General features: G+C 43.6%; 1 protein-coding gene across 5 annotated transcripts in view; it reads left to right on the top strand.

Moving 5' to 3' along the window:
* Window positions 1-22,848, top strand: part of LOC116850213 (carbonic anhydrase-related protein 10) — a 158,586-nt gene that overhangs the window by 83,402 nt on the left and 52,336 nt on the right. For all 5 annotated transcript variants that reach the window (XM_032828224.1, XM_032828223.1, XM_032828225.1 and 2 more), the window contains one exon: window positions 21,916-22,052. In XM_032828224.1, coding sequence (XP_032684115.1) covers window positions 21,916-22,052 — 137 coding nt within the window. The remainder of the gene's footprint in view (window positions 1-21,915; window positions 22,053-22,848) is intronic.

Genomic DNA, 22,848 nt, shown 5'->3' with positions numbered 1-22,848 from the left:
TTTCGCGTCGTGTTCTCAAAGCACTCGTGATGGTGAGTGAATTGTGTAACATATCCTTAATAATTAAAGAGCGCCGACCTCTTTTGCAACCTTCTCAGATATTTCGATTACACAGTTTCCGTCCGCAGAAACGGGTTTAAGAATGATATAGTGTACGTGTACGGAGAAAAATAATTTTGCTCTTTTAACAAAATCGTCGTCGCTACTGCATATTCGTTGTGACATCAAAAAAATTTAGTTGACGTAACTAATTTTACAAATTACTCGTTATCAGAGCAGAAGTAGTTTTGTTAGATAGAAAAAGGATAGAACAAATTTTTTGTGTGTATTTGTCCTAAGAATCGCGTTAATTTGCTATTGATGCAAAATAATGTATTTTTAGCAAATTTATTTGCTATCGGAGCAAAACTGCAACTGCTTATGTAAATCCATCATAGTTCTTATAGCAAAATAATTTGTAGATTCAGCAAATTATATCCAGCAAATAGTAATTAATATTCTTAGCGTATCTTTTTACTGTCCATATAATATCTTTTTACTGTCCATATAATATCTTTTTACTGATCATATAATAACGAAAAGATTTTGCTAGATCAGCAGAAAATTTGCTGAGTCAGCAAATTATTTTTCTTCGTGTGGGCAAACTTCTCAATTAACGATCTCGCGGACGAGTCCACCCTTGATGCGATCGGGAACTCCGAGTGACTAAAAGTAAATTTGTCACCGAGCTCGCGTGTGTACGTATTTTCTAGGAAGTCAGATTGCGGGAACGCGCGGATAAAGCCGACGTATGTGCTATCAATCACGTTGCTGTTGGGCCGTTGTGCATCACTCTTTGCGATGAGTAGTCACTCGCAGGCGACACAATCGTGTCGTTATCGCGTTACACACTGCCGCTGTGATTTACGCGAGATATCGCATCTTGACAAGTTTTTGCAAAACAAGTTTGCCGCTCTCGCAACGGCCGTAAAACATATCTACGAGGCGTGTCCTGGGCGTTCTTGTGTCTCGCCCGTGTATTCCCTTCGGCGAACTTGGATTTGCGTTGCTCTCGATACAAATGATCGCGCCTCGTCGAAACGTCGTGGAGTCGACGCGAGAAACTCCGACGTTGTGTCTCCCATAAAGTTTCGTTCTCACTAACATTACATATCGATTCAAGCTTTGTTAAAATAACGGATTGAAAAACTCGTTTCTTTAGATGAGAAGAGCGCCGGGGCCGAACGGCGATTATGTCTCGATTAATTAATAAAGATTACTTGGCAAAGTGCGTCATTTCATTTCCGATTTTATTCGACAATTACGATCCACCTTTTGTGCTTTTGCGATACGATTACGCGCCGCGATTAAACGAGAGGACAATTTTATCGTTCTTATTATACGTTATTATACGGTCATCGAATAATGGCCGATGGGATATGAAGCCAAGAGATACCGTCGTAGCGTTATCGTAGCGTTTGTCGTGAGATATCGGTGATAAAAACGTAGATCGTCGACGTGCTTAATTAGCACTTGGCCGGTTAATATTATTCGACCCCGCGGTGTTCCCGCGGCTGGATTCGTGGGCGAACGTAAAGCCACCGGAAGGTGTTTCCCGGCGTTTCGACTTTTTGTCGGAGCGCCGAGTGACCCCAGGGATTATGTAGAAAAATATTGCTCGTACAGAGAGGTAGGTGGCTCATTCGGTTCAGAGAAGCACCATGGAAGATAGTTGACACGGGAAAAAGAGAAAGAGGGACAGAGATAAAGAAACGAAGAAGAAAAAAACACAGAGGCAAAGAGAAAAGGAGAGAGAGATAAAGAGAAAAAGAGAGGGAAGGAGAAGGACAGAGAGAAAGAAGTAACGGGAGAGGTAGCGAGAGGACGAGAGGGAGAGTAGAGTGGCGGAAGGGCCGCGCGCAGATTAAACGAAATTATTTAAATGCCGTAATTTAACATCCTGACTAGCGGCGGCCGGCCGGACGATGCCGCCGTCGCTGCTGCTGCTGCTGCTGCTGCTGCTGCTTCGCAGGTGTTGAACATGCATGTATGCATAGAATATGTTTCCGGAAAACCGGCTCTGCTTCGCTCCGTTCTGTACCCGGTTGGTCCGTCGGTCGGTCGGTCGGTCGGCCGGTCGGTTGGTTGGTTGGTCGGTCGGTCGGTCGGCCGGTCGGCCGGCCGGCTGGCTGGCTGGCTGGAGTGCGTGCATACATTACTAGATGCGACGTACCACCCGGGAGAGGACGAGTACGCGACGCGTTGTATTTTACAACAAACGAGCGCGGGACCTCGCACCCTCGCGCTTTCGTTATGCAGCGCGCGTCTGTTTATCGGAAGGCTTGCGTTTATCCGCACGTTTCACCCTTCCCTTTCTCTCGCTCGCACTCGTCCTCTCTCGCTCCTTACGCGTGCAGCTCTAATTAAACGGGAAATTAATCGTATTCCCTCTCGCCGATAACACGCGTCCGCGTGCTCGATCGCTGGGCACATCACTGTGAATGTGCGTGAAAGCGTTTCGCCATTCTTTCGCTTGTCTCTTCCGTCGGTCGTTGCTCCTCACGAATTATTCGAGTGAATAACGCCTCGATGCTCGATATACGTTATTTAGCCTTGAAAAAGCGAGCGTTCTTTCAGCGTCTACGCGATTGGCGTCGCGCCAGGCAACCTCCAAGCTGAATCAGATTGAAATCGAAATGCGTTAAACGTCCAGCGTAGTCCAATGGCCATGGTGCCTCGTTTGAATTCTCGATGCGTAAAAGCAGCAGGACTCGCCGGTCGCAAAATAATAGCTGGGGAAAGATGGCGATGGCCCACGGAGACGGGTAGTAAAATGTGGTTTAGGCGAGCGTGGAAGATTATGACATTCGTATTCATGTATGAGGTATACCTTCGCGAACTTGCAAGGATTCAAACCGCTGCGTGAAACCATACGCGATCATTTCGATCCGAATCCCAACGCTAATGAGCAAAAGCCCTACGAATGATTGTATGATTGATATGGTCAGTGATACGGATAGAATGTACGGCGTAATTATCGGTGCATCGATACGTTACTATTATCATTGGCGAAACGTCACGCTGACGTCCAAACGTTACTCTCTAAAGTACATCAATGCGTATTCTTCACTACACACAATGTTGTATTTAACTATTTGTTCAATTATAAGGATAAGATTACAATAAACAAAATTTCATTGAAGAGACCAGTCATTAGCAGCGGCTGACATTTTATCGACGCAATTTGTAAACACAATGTAATCGCACGCAAGGCGCTGACTAATAATTTTTCTTATAATCCTGATCAGGTTGGTTCTAATCATCTGACTTATATAAGGTGATCTTATCGGATTCTGACAAATCATGTAACACAGCGTGGCAATCAGCATCTTATTACTAACTAGAATTATTATTAGAACTCGATATCATCACTTTACGTAAACCAGAAACTGATTAATCAATCTGATCGGAACCATGGAATAAATTTTCTAGTCGGTAAGAAGCCGTTCATTACATTACTGAAAACGTAGAAAGTTGAATTTGGTTTAGAGAAAAGTTTAGTTGAAGAAAACGAAATTTCTGGCTCCTAGAACCAACTTTGGGCCATAAGAACTCCATGTGTTTCGCGTTGATTCATTCATCAAAATCAAACTTCATGTTAATGCAATTAAATTTTTTTCTTCACGCGCATAACAAATTTACTATAGATTTTACTATAGATTTTACGGTGAAATTTTACTCCCACCGGTCGAAATCAGTAAGTTATAAAACGGATAATAAAGTGGGATTGTTTTCACTGAAAATATCAAAGAATGTGCACTTGTTGTCGATTGTGGATGAAATACTTCTTTTACTGATTCAATCAGGAACATTTTTACTGATTTACTTTGAGAGAGAGTACATTCTAATAAATATGACTCACAGACTCTGTGCGTACGTGTCATGTGTGGTTCTTTCGTTGGTGAACAAAATCGTTGGTAAAGAAACCTGATGGTGAAGAAACGAGAAAAGAAAGGAGAGATTTTTCGTACGAGAGCCTCGCGATATACGTCATAAATATTCTACGAGGACGTACTGTGCGCACGGAAGAAGGTTAATAAATATTTTTACGCGTACTCATATTCGAGAGACTGTAGATGGTAGACAACATCAGTGGTGGAATTATGCTCCGGGAAAAGAAAGTTCGCGAACGAACGGTCACGCGACAGGTGCTATACCGCTGATTGCAAACTTCCCCCTACGCCGTTTATACACACAACATGGATATTCAAATGAAGCTTTCGCGACCATCACGTTTTTCGAGGAATTACTTGCAATATCACTGATACGAGCAATAAAATTACGATACCACAAGAGGGAGAGAAGGAGAGAGGAGAGGAAAGAACGTTCGCGCTCGAGGAGGGTCCGTTTTTCCTCGATGAGATTGCCGGCTGTAACTAAATGTCCTTTGCTGCGAGCTGCAATCACGCGCATAAATCCACGCGCGCGATCGTAAATTGTAAGCCGTGTGTAGGAGCTAGTCGATATCGGCAAGTAATAAATAAATATGTCCTAGTGGCACAGATGCAAACTAATAAATCCGCCGTGTGTCTCCAAGTTAACCGGCGAATTTCGATCGATCGCGCGGGCGTCGTAATGAAGTCGTCGTCGCTCTCGTCGTTCGTTCGTTCGCTCTCTCGTCCTCGTCGCCTGACGCAAATACAAAACAGGCAGCTGCGTTGTTCACACGATGCTTAGCGTAAAAGCTTCGATTAAACTTATATGAAGTAGCTCGCAGTCTCGTTCTGGGATACCTGTGAGCGCGAATTAGCCGTCTAATCTCGACCGAAGAAACGACAACTTCGAAATCGATCGCGCGCACGGTCCAACTTCACGTACGGGGCCGATCGCGAAGAAAAAGTGTATTTCCACTCCGTGAGATTCACCCAGCGAACGGAATTAACTCGGTATTTCCGCAAAAGTCTCCGTTTCGACGTTTCGAACTTAATACTTGAAAGAAGTAAATAGATATGTGCTGTTTTTTTTATCATCGACCGCCTTGCGCGATATATATCGCAATTCTACTTGCAAAACAATGCTCTTAACAATGGTTAAAGCACGACGTTAAGAAAAAAGTCAAATAAGATGCTATCTTCTTTCAAGTTCCCAGGTAAACTAATGCGAATTCGTGCAGAGAACCCCGTTAATAAACCATTCTGACAAGGCAACAAAACAATTCCTGCGGTATGAAATAGTTCTAACGGGGTGGTCTCACTATGAAAATGTCGACTTCAGTATTGCACTAAAAAAAGTTATCCGATAAAAAATTAACAAACGGATATTTCCGATCAATTTTTATCAATTTTAATTCCGATTAGAATATCCGATTAAATTTAATCGGATTATAATGACTTCTCATTGGTATTTTGGTTGGGGATATTCGTTTATAAATTTTTTATTGTATAATTTCTCCCAGTATGGCATATCTTTGCAAAGGTCTGTCAAAAATTAAGGTAATGTTAATTTTGAAAGAAAATGTATAAAAATCCACTGCATCTCTAAAACTGTTAGAAATGGAATATTTTACTTGCTAAAATCAACGAGTCAAACTTAGTAAGAATCGATGACTTCTATCTCTGGCGCGAAGTGGTGGTGTATGCTTTAACACTCTGCCTTCTGGTCCTGGTTTCGAAAGAAACAAAAAGTAAAAGGAAAGTTTGATAAGGGAACAGAGAATAACGAAGAATTATTTCAAGGAGGAAGTCCCCTCTCTCCCCTGCGGGCAGAGTCGACTGTTTCGCAAGTCGCACGCGCGCCGACAAAATTGCTCGTCCGCGCTTTTACGATCGGCCTCGGCGTTCGTGCGACGCTCGGCGCCGTTCCTCACCGTCGTATCATACGTGTTACGTGCTGTTCAGGATTGGAACGCATTACGGGTCTACACAGGAGCAATTGCCTTAGTTAATTAACGAATTTACAACTGCGACAGAGCGGCCGTGCGGCAAATCGCTGTGTTCTATGTACGGTGGCGCGGTGGCGCGCGAATGCGAGTCGGGCGATATCGTTATCCGCGCGTGTTACGTGTAGTAAGCTTCGGGAGCTTCGACCGGTTTGTTCGGTTGTACACGCCGGCAGCGGCGGGCGTTGCGAATTACGATGCGAACGGTGCGAACGCTACTGATTGTGTCCCTCCTCCTCGTCGCCGCCCGTCCGCCACCCCCATATGTATATGTATATGTGTTCTTTTATTTTATTTCGAAAGAATCCATCGCACACCGACACGCGTAACACCGCACTTCGGAATTGTTACCTCGCGGCCAGCACTGCCAGGACGGCGATATTTACGCGTCGCGTTGATTAGCGTACGTGTATATACGGATGCTGGCTCGCGAATTTTCGCATGCGCGATGACAAATTACCGAAACTGTAAATGTCGTTATATCTGCAACGGCGAGTGACGATTCGTTTTGTTGTGCCGCACGCCGGAAAATTGCGGATGTATTATGTCGGTGTTGTGATTTGCAAATTTAATGTGCAAATGATTTGTATCACTCGCAGGAGTCATATCCGTCACATCGAACGATGCCTCTCTGCTTCTTCCTTTCGCTATCAACGAGACATATGTGTTCTCCCCATCGTTAATAGCAACCTTACTCAATCGAATAAACAGTTTTCTTAGCATTCGGAACACACTAGTTCTACTTATTACCATTGAGACAAATATGCCTTGCCAAAAACCTCAATGGAACATCAGTGTCCCGACCCTGTCCCTCCGGCGTCAAACATCAAACTTTTAATTTTTTGCTAAAACTACGTTATATTAATGTATTTAATGAAGGTGAAAGGAAAATTGTACCTTTAAAAAATAAAATTGATAGCAGAAGGAAAGGAAAGTGCAGTTATCTGTACGACTTTCCTTCTCTCTTTCTCTCTCTGTCCTTATATCGAATTTATCATAGTTCGCAAAATGTCGTGTTGGATTTTCATTTTTGCGTCCAGGTTGATACCCAATCGGGTTAGCCGGCATTCCATCGCGGCGTATTCTCGTTAAGATTTTCAAGTTAACTGGATTTTTTCGAGGGATTACTCGTAATGGTGGGTTGCACGGTTGCGAAAGCTGATGAAATTTTCAGCCCCTTGAACACCTGATCTGCCGTAGCAGTTGTGCCGATGAGGCAAACTCGCTGCTGTATTTTAGCTCGATGCATTTTGGATAAGCTCGTAGTCTCCGTGGACTACAAGTGGTCCATTAGCTTAAGTGAAATATAGATGAGTTCTGACTTTAAAAATAACGAGAAGACAATTACAGTCATTAGTCCAATATGTTGGTTCTTGTTCAACTTGTTCAACTTGTGTTGGTTTCCGAGAATGGATTTACCGCGGAGTCCGTTACAGTGTAATGGCTGTGTATACATGGGATGCTCGTAAAATAGATCGCTACGCTTCGGATCAGCGTATTCTCACGACCTCATGAGAGAAAGTCGTACGATTACAGTTTGCAACGTGAAAACTTTCTTCCTCTCTCTCTCTCTCTCTCTCTCTCTCTCTCTCTCTCTGCATTATTAAATACTTACAGAAGCTGGTTCGTCGCATTTAATTTCCGTTAATTATTGTTCGTAACGATTAAACTTTGTATTATTATAAAATAAAACACGATTGCTATCGGAACGCAACTTCTCGCCACTCGATACTCGCGAGGTTTAATAATTCGCCGAGTTCGCTAAACTTTAAAGCATTGACTCCATAGAGTTTCCGCAATCGTCGCTCGTACGAGCTATTCTTGTAGTAATAATATAAGTAATCCGGAGCATCGCGGAATAAATTGCAGCTGTAAATTGACGTGGACATCGAACCCGATGCGAACGGTAGCTTTTAAAATCAATAACGTGGCTTTTTAATATCTCGTCGCGCGTGACAAAATATTTCACGCGGGTATTTCAAATACTTTAATCGCGCCGGGATTTACGCGCCGTAAATTTCGCGAACGATGTGAAATTTAATTCATTTGCCCCGTGCCCAGTGCATTTTTCATTCTCCAGACTAAACTTGTTTCCCACCCTCCCCCATCCCTCTCTCCGCCCTTCTTCTGTTCCCCATTCCTACCCCCTGGTTCGCTCCGCCGGACATTAAACCGGTTGCCATTACGGGACGCCAAATATCGAATGTATACAAGGCGCGCGTGTATGTGTGTAGGGAGATAATACGGCGGTGTTATATTGAAATTAAATGTAATTGTTACGTACGTGCGCGCTAGGATGTGTAGGTACGCGAATGGGTGAGCGACACCCGCGGCGGCTACGTCGTTTGCGTTGGACGTGACGTTAAAACAGCATTACATTACACGGTATTATATCCGTTCTGTGTTATCATCCTGAAATCCTTCTGAGCCCTTTTAACGAGCGAAGTTCCAGAACCCGGCGAAACAGAGCCCGGCTGCAAAAAGTGCGATTGCGCCGCGACACACGCGCGAAACTAACAACAATGGCGACGGTGGGGCGCGGCGCGGCGGTGTTATGCATCGACAATTAACTTTCCTGATCTCGCGGCGTATCCTCGTGGGGCATTTAGCGTCGAAATGCAGTTATCAGCTCAGAAGCTGCTGTTTGTCGTATACGAAGCTACGTGTGTCGTATCGTGTACATTATCCGAGCGAAACTCGAAAGCAATCATCGTTTAACGCTGATTTCGCGCAAGTTATGCCGCTTGTAAACATGCGACACATTTGCCATTAATGAATTTATCGTTGGCGGCATCGAAGCACCGTCCTTCGCGATAACGCTGCGCTTTTCTGTCGTCACGTAAGGACGACCTAAAAATCAAAATAGACCGATCTCTTTAGCCAGATAGACTTTCATTATTATCGCGACGTGAAAAATTCGATAGTGGAAACTCTTCAATTTTTTAATAACTTGTACGAGACGAAATATATTATATTAAATTAATCATTAAATTTTCATCGTATAAAATGTAAACTTTTTATTATATAGATGAATAAATTTACCAAAAATTACATTTAATTTTTCATACTATTTTACATGATGTTTTGAGCAAATTTTAATCATTTTTGTTTCTTTCATATTTTTATTTTTTTGTTCTATTTGATAAATGCACAAAGAGAATTGTATAGTAAAATTACTATAAAATTTTATGAGGAGTAGAACGACATTCTGCAGTAATTGACTAATTCCTCATTTCATGCGCTATTTATATTTTAGCAAGTAAAATATGCTATTAAAGAATCTTCTATATTCCTTGCGAACTATCATGTTCCTTCACAGATATATTTTACAGACAATATTCCTGCATTAATATATATAAAAAAAATACCATTCTGTTATCAAGAAAAGCGATTATTCAGTTTTCAAGTCGAGTCTTGAAAAGAGCAGCAACAAAGAGAGCAAAAGAGAGAGAGAGAGAGAGAGAAAGGCAGAGCAGTGAGCGCGACAGGTAGCGAGCGAGAAGCACCCCAACAGAGTCCGTTGACGTGTCCCAACGTCGTTAGCTTCGGCTGTGATATCTCTCCGTAGTTCGCCACTTTTCAACGTCAGTGCTTCCCTCATCGATCCGCTACTTCACGCACCCTGCGCATCCCTTCGGCTACAAATTTACCTGCGGCACGCCACTGCGCTCACCATGCCGCAACGCGCGCGCAAAAGAAGACCGCCGTCGGCATCCCGTGGCTTTGAAAAAGCATTCTCCCTTCGGCCGAACCCATTTGCAGAGATGCATTGCGCCCTCTCTCTCCCTCTCTCTCTCTCTCTCTCTCTCTATATATATATATATATATATATATATATATATATATATATATATCTCTTCCTTTATCCCTGGCCGTTTGTCGTTATCAACGAGTTCCCAATTTTAGAGGGCGAGTGATGAAATCGCAGAAAGAGAACGCTCGTGTGCGTACACATACGGGGTGTTTCGGTTTTCCCACGCATTTGTTCGGCTATATTTGCGATCAGGGACCTATTCTTCTCGACGCATAGCGAGCCCTTAAGCCTTTTTTATTCCAAATTCCGTTTTTCTTGTGCGAGCGTCACGTATAACGTTGTTTCAGCATGAGACTCAGAAAGGCTTGATAGAGGTGAATGTCATTTTTCTTCTGGCATTTTAAAAATATCTCGCAATTAACTTTACGATCAAATTTCTACCAGGCTGACGGCTATTTCGATTCAAAGGTAGAGTAAGATATCGTCGTCTGCTCGCGAAATTCCTTACATCCGTGAATGAAACGGAGCCGGGACACTCTGTGCACGATAGCACCAGTAGGAAGACAGAAACGTCGTTGGCACACTGCACCACTGGACCGGACCGACGATGATTGTAGGGCGAGGAAGGGTTTGGGGATGACGAGCCGGTAGGGTGCGAAGTCCAATTAAGATGTTTTTCAACTGTCGGGCTTTGGCCCGCAGACATCGGCGTATCTAGGCGCCACGTCGCCCTCGGCCTACCGCGTGAAAGGCAGAGAGAGAGAGAGAGAAGACTGAATTCATATGCATACATGAATACATTTCGCTGTTCCCCAATCAACCTATCCGTGCTCGCTCGAGCCACGGAGCTGCTATTGTCCACGGATTGCCGACAGCGTATGAGGTATTTTTTGGGATATCCACGTGCTAATGAAGAACACCCCTCATCCCTACATGTTCGCATCAGGATATTGAGAGATGGACGCGACGCGCCTGTAGATATCGATCATTCGGCAAGGTTCCTACGTATGGTATTGCTCGAAGTTGCTCTTGATAATTGAGCACTGCATTTGAAATGACGATTTTGTTTCGAAGAAGTGGAGTAATAACTTTCCCCGCTTGTCTTTATGGTTTCGACGCAAGGGAGAGAGAGAGAGAGAGAGAGATGCTGTCTCCGATAGTATCGTTATTCCGTAAGTGGTTCGATTCGATTTGTAAGGGACGTGACGCGACGCGACGACGTTGATTAATTATACAACGGCAATTAATTTGGAGCTGATGCGACAGCTTTAACGACGTCGAATCCGGAGAGAAGACCCCCGAGACGATGTCATAATCCACGGACAATAAGTCGTGAATTCTTAATATTTGATCCCTACAGTCCGTCGTTTCCTTCATTAATCACGATGGGTGTAAATATCGCTTTAAAATGACGACCCGCTTTCACGAGGCACCGGTAATTATAGAACCGTGCCGTGAATTATATCGAGCGATATCTATTTCGCGCTTCTATCCATAACGACATCGCACGCGATACCTCAAAATATAATTCCATGAAATTCAAGTTTATCGCAATGAATATTCCATGCGAATTAAAAAATAATGGTGCTATAGATAGGGGCTTATTTTTATTAGGCGCGTATTTAGAGACCACTTTCTGTTCGAGCAGACTGAAGTGCAAATGCCCTCTTATCTTTTGCGAAGAGAAAAAAGCCGCGAGAAGTGGGTCAAAAGGATTGCGCCCAACAGGAAGAATAAAGGACTAATTCTTTCCGGTTCTTACACATAAACTCGGAAGAACTTCTCGAGGAAGTGCGAATTTCCGCGATGCGTGCAAATTTCGCCGAAAGTCTTTCTGTCGCACGGAAGAAAGAAAAACCTTGTTTGGATTAGCCAAATATCTGGTGAAATGCGAACGAACCAGAAATTCCGGTTGAAGTGACCAGAATTTTATTACAAGATTTCTGGTTAAGCAGAATTTACAGCTGTCTCTACTTGAAGTTGCATTCTGGCTAATCAGAAATCGCGTTTAGTTAAGAATCTTGTTAACAGAATTCTGGTATCAGCTTCAAGCAAAAATTCTAGCTCGTTCTTATTTCACCAGATATTTCGTCAACCCGAACAAATCTTGTTTTTTTTCTATACGATGTGCTCCATCCAAAAATGCGAAATTTGCAGTGACCCTCTTAAAGAAGTCCGCACTCGCCTTTAAATGAACTTTCGAGTCCCGCCCTTATTGCTCACTAATAATTCCTGGCTCGTTCTTTGACAGCCACGGTTACGATGCAGTCTTAACGATCGTCGTGGCCAGCGGCTATGACGAAAATAAAATCAAGCAACTCGCGCGCAACTTATGAAGGACCTCCGGCGCCATTATACTCCTTATATCAACGACCTTCGCCGCCTTCATGGCGAAACTCGGGCACCCGATGGCCGGTCGCGACACTTTTCATGTTCTCACAGGAGTCGATAAATCTTCCTCCCGTTCGGCGGAAACGAGAGTTTCCCGACGAGAATCGAGAACCCGCCAGCAGTCCTCCGCAATATATTTTTTACAGCGTGCTGGAAGAATTTTCACTGTTTTCGCCGGTGTGAGGCTCTTTTTCACTTCGCCGCAGCGGTGTAAGCATCGACGAGTCAGATTGAAAACCCGTGTTACGCCGGCGACTTAACGGAATTCTTAGGTAAACTCCCCGCGGAAGTCAATCGGCTCGTTCATTTGGCCGAGTTCACCGCGGCTTTCCGGTAAAATCGTCAAATCGTGTCCGCGGGGCCCGCGTAATTTTTCATGACAAAGACGATTTGAACGTCGCGCGATCCGTGCGCATCCGACCGTTCGATCTCGATAGTGCTTCGCGAATTTTAAACAGAGTAGGTGCCGACATTCCGTCTGTTTGCAAAAAGGGTCTCCGCCTCGCTAGAGAGAAAGTGCTGTTCCCCTCGTGTATATGTATGTGTGTGTGTATTGTACTCGCTGAAACGGATCGACTCAAACTCCGCTTTAGCGCGCGAAGTACGAACGCGCAATTTATCAGAACAGTTTGCTGTATATTCAGTAGCGGCCAGGGTCTTTGCTGACGCGTAAATATATATGCTAATGAATACCATGCAAATAACCGCTCTCCTACTTTCCCTCAACTTTTCTCTTCGCGGGGCGCGCCATTAACACAGTTTTCACAGGCATTTGGTTTTCAGATCTTATGCGCCTATACCTAGCCGTGTTACGCCGTACTAAGCGGCCCACGAGTTTGTACGTCATGATTTTTCGTGAAATTTAAATGTCGCAATGAGACACACAGCCCTTACTGTCGCGTCGTTTACGCTCGAGCACCGTGTCCTTTCAACTGTGTTACTCGCCGAAATTCTTTTCTATACGCAATTCCCCGTGACACAATTTGCAGGGACAAAAGGGTGAAACGAGCAAGTCGCCTTATTTTAGAGTACACGCTAATATCCCGCTCTCTCTTTTTCTCAAAGAGTAATTGTGTGCACGTTAATTAAGTACGTTGCCTTGTTTCACGATACCTTCGAGATCCGCGGTGTTTTCTTTCGTGTCTTCGTTAAATACAAGAGAGACCCTATCGCAATAATTCGATCTTCTCGCGCCTTGCGGAAACCATTAAAACGCGCGGTCCAAAGCCGATTCGATCCCGGCATTTTTCAAACACTCCAGCCGTCGATTAATTGTTTTTATCGAGGGAGCCCATCCCGTGGGGGCTAATCCACCCTTGATTAATCCCGCTGCCGTCCTCGAGCCGCGCGCGCGCTGCTTCTTATCGGGAGAAATCTGACGACGAGGGAAGAAACGAGTCAAGTCGACTCGACTCGAATCGCGTGGCGGAAAAAGAAAATCGGACCAAGACGAAGCTGGACGGCGAGTAAAGGCGAGCAAAAAATTTCCAACAATTATTCGTAGTCTCGCCCGTTAGCCTATAATTAGATCGGTTAACGAGGATAGAGACGCCCGAGAGATGAAGCGCGGACTCTCTTATTTTTTCCCCCCCGACCGCGCATGTCTCTCATTAGGAATTATTAGGTACCGCCGGCGCGGAGCTTCTGCGAGAGAGAAGCGGACAGGTGGATAATTAAAACAGCTGTTTAAGGGCCATGGCCGCGCGATGACGGCACGGCAGGGCGACCCCGTAGCGGAGGGTTGGAAAATACCGCTTAAGTGAGGATCGTGAGCGCGACGGTGCGGGTTGTCGAGCTTCTCGAGGGTCGAGAGGATGTGCGCGCGAGAGAGAGAGAGGGGGGGGAGGTAGGAGGAAGTGAGGGCGGGCGGGCTACGTTGGCTTCCACACTTAATCACTTTTGCTAATTGCAGAATGATTGCTCCGCGCTTGAAGTTTCAATAATGGGGTTGTTACACCCCCGTCCTCGCTCCAGGACCGCCTTCGTAGACGGTTATATACCAGGGGCCACCGGGGTGCCCGTGCCTGTTCATACCCCCTTCATCTTCTCCTCCCGTCACGGTTACGCCTCGCTGTCGTCTTGCCTCCTCCTCAAGTTCCGCGTGATGAATGTTATAATAGCCTACCTGCCTTCAGGTGATAAGAAAGTAATCGTTCCATCTGCCCAACGTTATTTCATTATTCCCCACCCCTCTCCAGCTTGTTTCGCGAGTGGCCACCTTCATCCGTTGCACTGGCTTCTTGAAGTAAGCTCGCTGCTTAATGACGCTCAACCCCGATGAACGACCTCGGATAATTATGCAATTACGCGCGAAAGTAAAACACGCTGTGAAATCACATTACGTTGTATAGAGTATTTCGCAATTACATTTAAAATGAATTCATTGGCTAATCGAAATAACGAAAAAAGATAAAACACTTGGTAGGTATATTGGTCCGCAGACTAATTGAGATATTCAGATTTCCATCATGCACTCTGCGTTGTTGGTGCGATTACACATACTACATATTACTATGAAATGACAGACAGCCCATGAAATTTACAGCTTTTTGCTTTCGTTTATGTTTTTAATAATAGCAATTTTTTAACCTATTTATTGTATAGTCATCACGATACAAAGCGATCGTGGATTCATTGTTCTTTATCGTTTTGCTCGCTAACAATAACTCATTTTGATGTATTTTACACATGCACTCGCAACGAGCGGTTCCGTCACGAGTGAGAGAAAGTGCGTTGTACAAAAAGCTTCCCGACTGAAATTCTGTAGTTATTCTTTGACCCCGTGATGAGAAAGAACAGTATAAACGCACACAAGATTGCGTGCTAAGCAGAAGTTGCTTTTTATCTTATGTTTCTAGAATAATTCGTTCGCGAGTTATGGCTCGAAGTTTAAGTATTTCTCTCAAGTAAGAGATCTTAAGTAAGAGGAATACTCTCCCGATGTGAGGAAGGTTGAGTATAAAAAAAGCGAAGTAAATTATTTCTATTTCTTACTTACGCCCAAGTTTACTTCGTCTATTGTAAACGAATCCTAACAGTACCAACTTATCCACATGTTACCTAACTTAGCAGGTGCTATCGACTTTGTTCCAGCAGGCATCATTTAATCAATCAAATGATACGATACGTTTGCTCTTACTTTCCTTGTTCACGGTAACTTGTCCTGGCATTTTTTTTTAAACTCATTGTTGAAAGTATATAGTTGATTGAAAATACTTTGTGTATGTGTGAGCGCGTAATTAAACACAAAAAGTCCAAATTTGTATTTGACGTGTGAACGCGCAAAGAACGATTCCATCGTGAAAAGAATGCGTCGTGTAGGTGACTTCCAAACTTAGATTTATTGTGTGTTATCTGGTTACTGTAGTCCTTCTAATTAGTGGCAAAAGAGTAACAAAGATGCGCTTATGAAAATAATTGTTTCTTGTTTCACGTGTGTCGATTCGTTCACATATTCAGATAAGAAGTATAAATTCCAAGTTACGTATCTAATTCTTATATTGTTGATGCAGTTCTTATTTTGGTCTTTAAACACAGATATTTAAACTTTCAATATAGAATATGTACACATATATCGAATATATACGTGTGTTCTATATTTGAAGTTTTAATATTTGTACTGAAAGACCGAAATAATATCCAGGATTGGGTACGTGTCCGTGCATTAATACTTTCATCTTACATTCTTTTCAGGCCCGTCTGCAACATATGGAGTAAACTTAGTGTATAAAGTAAGAGTAGGAGTAAGAAATAAAACAAATTATTTCACTTACATACATATACCTCTAAACTCTAGCTCTCTTACGCCGAAAGTGTTTGACAGAAAGACTTTCTGCGAGAGGGGGAGTATAAACGAAATAAATTATTTTTATTTCTTACTCCTACTCTTTTACTCTCTTTACGACAAGCTTACTCTACGTATTGTAGATGATCATTAGGAATATTAACACACTTACGACTGGTTTCAACAAACGCTACCAATAAACCGGTGGCTTCAGATCTAGCCTAACCAGAAGGTCAATGGCCGCGCGGTCCACCGACGCACGTGAGAGTGGAGGAGGACAAGGCCGTGGTGCGTAAACAAGCGTACGTGATGGAACGTGAACGTGCTATCGCTTCCGTGTAGCAGCCTATTTAGTAGGTGCCCAATATAGTCATCGATTTCGCCACTTCTCAAGGTCGTAGTGTTTCGAAATGAAAACTATTGGAAAGCTGACGCTTCCGACAAACGTTGACTCGTTCCTCCTCGAAATAGATATTAATTGTCTTACGATTGAGACGAGAATTAATTTATGGTAGAAATTAAGATATCTCGGCTTAAACTGGTGATACTGACATTGAATGGCATTGAAGGTATTGAATGAATTGTATGAATTTTTAATGAATTTAAAGCACAATTAAGAAAAGAAGAATAAACTAAAGCTTTTTGTAAGCTTTGATATGTTCGGGAATGAATCGCATTTTTTTCGTGAAATTATACAGAAAGAAGACATCGACCTAAAACTGTGTCCAAAGATCTACTACACTAAACAACTGTCTCTAATCATGACTATCGCCACCAATTACGATTTGACGCGATTTTATATCTTCATTACGAAATATTGTGCTTTGAAAGATTCAACACTTTTCTCGATTCAACACTTTACACATAGTTTTACGTCGATGTGCGACTTATGTGTGTGTGCGTGTATATGTGTGCAGTCGACTGTACGTTATTACGATCGATACGTTATTGCCCGTCAGATACGTCTCATGAAACTGATTCGATGCGTAACCAGAGTCACCTTCACCAACTGATTGTGAAACTTATTCGATCGTTTCAAGTTTTTTTCGCGAAACAAAGTAGATGATCGAATCGAAAACTTTGCTAACAAATTATGCTAAAATTAATTAAATCGGCTCTTCCTCTCGCCGTTTCGTGCGAGTGAAATATTGAATAAACTTAGCCGGACCAGCAAAACAATACAATCGAATGTGTGTGATCGACTCTAATTGGATCTCGTGGCTTTAAATTGGTCCGTCCTCGGACCGATACAACGCAGCTATGCTCGCGAAGAACAATGGGCTTAATTTAATAGAATACGGTCCGATGTGGTCAGGTCTGATCGTCCACTGGTGCGAATCGATTTAAACGCCGCCCATGTAACTATAATCCAATAGTACATTACACATCCGCTACACGGAACGTACGGATGCACTCTACGAGCTGATAATTTGCTGTCACACGTAATATATACCGCACTTAACAAAGTGTGCGACAAAACTGATATAACGTATCTCGCGGCGGTATCTTGCGGAATAATTCACCGCTAACACGGTTTACCTTTGTCCACGCGTGAACTAGGAGTTGTACAAATTTTATCGCGACATTTTTCTTGAAAAAGAGGAAAGGGAGAGCAGAACAAGCGGGCGAGCGAAAATATTGGCTGCTGAAAGCGGGTCTCTAGTCGCCGCCATGAAAAGATTCATTTCTATGTCGTTTACAGCTCCCTGTTAGATTGCCGCGAGAGTTTTGTCGTTTTTAGATTAAGTTTTAAACAAAGTTACCGATTTAAATTTTTTTTAGAGAACGTGGTTGGAAAGCTTCTCTCCATCTAACTAAAAAAGGAACGCTGAAGCCAGCGGTGACTGTTTCGATTACTAAAAATTACTTTGAAATTGTATGATCCAACAAATACGACAAACTTTCCGCGCACCGATTTTGAAATATTTTACAATAATCGGCCGATGCAGTTCGCTCATTGGTACCAATTTTATCCCGCTTGATCTCGAACGAAATCTTGAAACAATATAATTTACTGGTTACACGTTTTACTAATTACACGTTAATGTTCGATGGAATCCCTTAAATGGGACTAAATTTCGATGATTTTTCATTAAGTTTACACGTTGATAAGTAAAAAATTTTACGACGTTATTTAGCATAAAACGCCTATAAGTAGCGTGAATGTGACCGGCTTTCGAGATTTTTGCCTGTCACGGCATGTATTTTGTTTCAGCGCAGATTACGTATGACCGTTTATGCTCTTTGGACACGCTATTATGCCAGAAGACGACGTAGGAAGTAAACTCCGACAAAATACTCCAAGTACCGTCGCGGTCGCGTGTCCATACGCATAATCGGACTTTGTGTTTGAGGAGCTTAATCGAATAAATCGCGAGCACGTGTAACGCTGATAAGTAGATACGCGAAGGCTATATTGCGGTAGTCGATATACTGCGCACGATAACCGGGAAAATATGACGGGGATATTGCGGAGGGCGTGCAATCGGGCGCGTACGCAACGCGAGAATGTTGCACGACGAATCGACCGAGATGTGAGGGCAAGGAAAAAGGACGAGGAAAAAACCAAAGAAGAACACGTTTACATGCCTCGCCGCGTGCGTCGTTTAATAAACTCTTGCGTGGCCGGCGCGATGGCGTGCCGTTTCCCGCGAACATAAATTCCACCTCGAAGGAAAGCGAGAAAGGCTAAGTGTGCGAAATATATATGCGCCGTAGGATCGTGCAATAGCGGCTTTTTCTCTCCCCTCTCTCTCTCTCTCCCCCCTCTCTCTCTCTCTCTCTCTCTCTCTCATTCTCTCTCTTTTTCTCTCTCTCTCTGTCACGCGTCAAGAAATCAAATACGCGACTCTCTCCGCGCCGCGTTTAGCTCACCCATGAGGTGAGTTGTAAAAAGCGTACGGGGGAATGTGCAACAACTTGACCAGAGGATAAATCAAAAAATAATACCTCCGCGTCATATCAGGCCATTTTTCAACGCCGGCGCCGGCCAATTGAGATTTATGGCGCGGGAGTTTACGGTGACTTTTACATTGAAATCAAGCGGCGACGAGCGCTCGAAGGTCCAACGAAAGCCTCTCGAAAACAGAGAAATCAATACCATTTTGCGTAGACATACATTTTCACGAACATTTCTCCATGCACTTTTATCGAACTGTGACGTCGAACAAAAGTCTTACGTACGTCAATACACTGGGATTCAGTTAACGAGGGGGAGGGCGTAAATTCCGTTTGATAATGTGTCACGTACAGATAGCTCGCGTGATGAACGAGACAGACTGAGTGAGTGTGAGAGAGAGAGAGAGAGAGAGAGAGGCTGGATGAAAGGAAAAAGAAAACAAAGAAGAAACCAGAAAATAACGATGACCTGACATGTGCGCCGGCGTGGAAATACTAATTATAGTGGAGCTAATTGCATCGCCATTGCAACACTAAAGTGTCGACCTGTCACCGTTGTCATATACGCATGTGTGTCACCCGCCCGGAGGATTGCTCACCGTTGAGCCGATACGCACGTTTATCGGAGCCGTAAGTTTTGATTATGTTCGCGTGCCGGCATGTCATTACGTGACATCCCTCGTACCCCTCTAGATAGATCCTCAACGTTAACACGTGCGCTTAGAACACATCGCTACCGCACACCTGTTTCACTGCGCGCGCGCGCGTGTTACATACTCTAAAATCTGCCGTGTTATTTATGAAGCTTGATTTTAGTCGAGTGCACTAACAATCGTGGTTTTTTATGAGAGAATCTGACAAGAGGGGACAAAGCTCGTGAGAGAAAAAGAGGTTCATTTTTTTAATAACGGATTTAATTATTATATTTAACTGATGTCAAAACGTGTCGTTTTTCTTTTCCATGTATTTCTTATACAGAGAAGAATATCATTCTATTGCTAAGAAAAGCGATTGCTCAGTTTTACTTTCCTTCTTTTAACTAGTGGTTATCTTTCTATCAAAGAACATTTTCTTGATAATAATATTAAAATATACTCATGGAAAATATTAGAAAAGTTATCATATACTCACAAGAAGCATTTGTTTTCGTGTTACAAGAATATTATAAAACTCTATTCAAAAAAAGTTGGCTAGACTCCATGTAATAAGCAACCCGACTTTGTATGTATGTGTATGTGTGTGTGTTTCAATTTAACCCTAGAACCCCAAACGCCAAGAAGTTACGTAAACTTTAAACATAAGTAAATTTTACCCAACGTATTTTCATTTGCTCATTTACGTAAAAATAGTCGAGAAATATGAATATATTAATGTTTCTGCAATTCTATAATATAAAGTTATGTAAAAATTATAATGAAAAAATAAAAAACATTTTCAAGAACATTCAGAAAATTGGTCTGAATAAATTTTATTCATGTTTAAAGTTCTAGGGTTTATATTATCGACTGAAATGCTAAACCTACTGGGATTCAGAATGTATTTTGAACGAATTTTTATTATCAGGATAGATTTGCGGACATATATGAACTTACGAAATACTTGAGACAAATAACATTTATTTGAAAGCAGTATGTAATTTTTTATGCACATTATAAGTATGCAGAAATGAAAGAATAAACCTTTCGATCCATCATTATCTGTCGTCGAATTATTTCGTAAAGAGCTAGATACTAATTTTATCAACGCGAAATGTTGCAGTATCGTATTTGCTGTAATTCCGCGATTATCTCGTGTAATTGCACATCAATCACGCGAGTAATCCCTGTGACATCTTTCTTCTGCAAATGAATCAGCGAATACATGCCGTTAAACGCAATAGCAGTCGATATTCTTCGGGCAGATAACACATCTCGGACTATCAAATCGCCTCGGATTATCGGTAGATGCGTTTACATGTGTGCATTCTCGCTGACGTCACGCTGCCAGATTCCGCGCGGACCAGCGTAAGCGTTGCTTACGTGAGTTGTTTATACGACTAATAATTTATTATCCGCACTTGTAATGCGAGCGAGCCGCTGTCCCGCGAGAGTCGTCGGGACGGCGGTTTTGCAAAAAGGATGTGGAGGAGAGCGAAACGAGAAGCTCCGGGGGCGAGAAGATTTCAGGACGCGCGAGGAAAGTCTGTTTGTTATCCCTCGTGAGAGCGACGAGTGGATTAAGAGGATGACTTATAACTTTTGTTAGAGTTATAGCGTGTGAAGTGATAAATTGAGCCGCGTCGGACGGGATACCGAGTGTAAGTCGCACGAGTGGATACGAATAAGAGCAACGCTCTTTGGCCCCGATGAGAAGGCCATCGTGAGAAATCGCGCGTTGAATTAGCTGCGTAAATATAAATGATACTTCAGAGCGTTATATACGACACAATCACTGTTCGCAGCCTTCGCTCGTGCTGTTTGCTCGAGCTTTCCCGGGGTATCGACCCTAGCGCAGGCGATGTGAAGAAAGTTAAATTTCTCAGAGGAGTGCCGGAAAACGTCGGTCGGTCGATCCCTAAGACGAAAGTATCGGGAGGTTCGAAAGAAGGTAGGGAGGACGGGAGTTGTGTCGGTCCCTGGCGTGCGAACGGTGAAACGAGTTCAAAATCCCTTTTACCCGACGAAACTTGACGCGCGGACCGGACAAGGGGCGGGTCGGCCGCACGACCAGCCGGAAAAGTTGGAATTATAAAAATTTCAGATTTCTGAGCGGTTGACACATGACACGACGATTCATACACAAACAGAGAAAATAAGAATCCCATCCCTCGGGGATTCGCGCGACCGAGTTTCCCCCGGCTTGGGCTTTTGTGTCTCCGAGACACTAGGAGGTACGATACAACAGCGCGAAATTCGCGGATAAAATAACGCATGCGACATTGCTCTTCCCCGGATGCGTTTGCACGCGTTCCCAAAAAGATCGCTATTTCCCGAAAGCATTTGTAATCATCACAGTCTCGTTACGACCTGTTACGACAACCCTCCGGTTGGACGTGCGGATATTTTCATGAATTAACCGCGAGGCAGGTTCTCTAATTGAAAAGCTGGTTCTCGAAATCGCTCACAATTCATACTGAAAAAAAAGAAATAGAGATCGCGCGCTCAAATACGTTTGCGTTGCATTTGATTGCAGGACCTTCGTTTTGGGGTCTGATAAATCCGCAGTGGTCCCTGTGCAGCAAGGGGAGACGGCAAAGTCCCATCAACATCGAGCCGGACAAGTTGCTCTTCGATCGTCACTTGAGACCGGTGCACGTCGACAAGCACAAGGTAATCTATCCAGTCTTTCAGTCCACAGAATGGTGCTGTAATTCGCGGGTATTCGGTGCCGTCCTCTGGGACACGCGAGTGTTGGAGAAAATCGAAACTCTCGCTCTTCCAAAGGAAGGGCCAATTTAAAATTTTATATTTTAGAAATTGATCGGGCTCTCTCTCTCTCTCTCTTTTTCTCTCTTTCTTCTTTCAAGCAAGTTCCAAGCGAGTTTCCTCATTTTCCCGGGTGAGAAGTGATCTCGAGCCAGCGAGAGAATTGTTAAGCGTTGGCACGTTACAGTGGCGAAACGCGCTTCTTATTCTTCACGCCGTTTGGACGATATTGCAATTTTACTAAGTAATAACGTACTAAATAATAACGTGATGGATTTGACGGATTCTTCGGAACGAATTGCGGATCTACTTTGCCCGAAAGTCGTCATTTAGCGTGGCTTTTCAATTTCTGCCAGATTAAAATTTAACGCGCGCAACGCGCTGGCATCCCGTGTATCATCGCGCGTTCGCGTATAATCTCGCCAAGAGAGGGCGCGCGAAGAAGTAAATCCCGAAGTTCAGCCTCCGCGTCCCGTGTGCACGTCCACTTCAAATGAAGACGAAAGAGTCGTCTGATGGACGCTCGTTAGTCAAGCGGAGCACATACCGAATGTCCTCCGGCGGGATGATTAAATTGCTCGAGTTTTTACGCGGGGATGGGTAATGAGTAAGTGAAAGAGAGAGAGAGAGAGAGAGAGAGAGAGAGAGAGAGAGAGAGAGAGAGAGAGAGAGAGAGAGAGAGAGAGAGAGAGAGAGAGAG

This window comes from Odontomachus brunneus, unplaced genomic scaffold, assembly GCF_010583005.1.
Source record: "Odontomachus brunneus isolate Ranch 3 - 2012 unplaced genomic scaffold, Obru_v1 Obru_scaffold_137, whole genome shotgun sequence".
In the NCBI taxonomy this organism is placed as follows: Eukaryota; Metazoa; Arthropoda; class Insecta; order Hymenoptera; family Formicidae; genus Odontomachus; species Odontomachus brunneus.
Note: the sequence above shows the minus strand (reverse complement) of the source record. Positions and strands in the feature narration are given on the sequence as shown.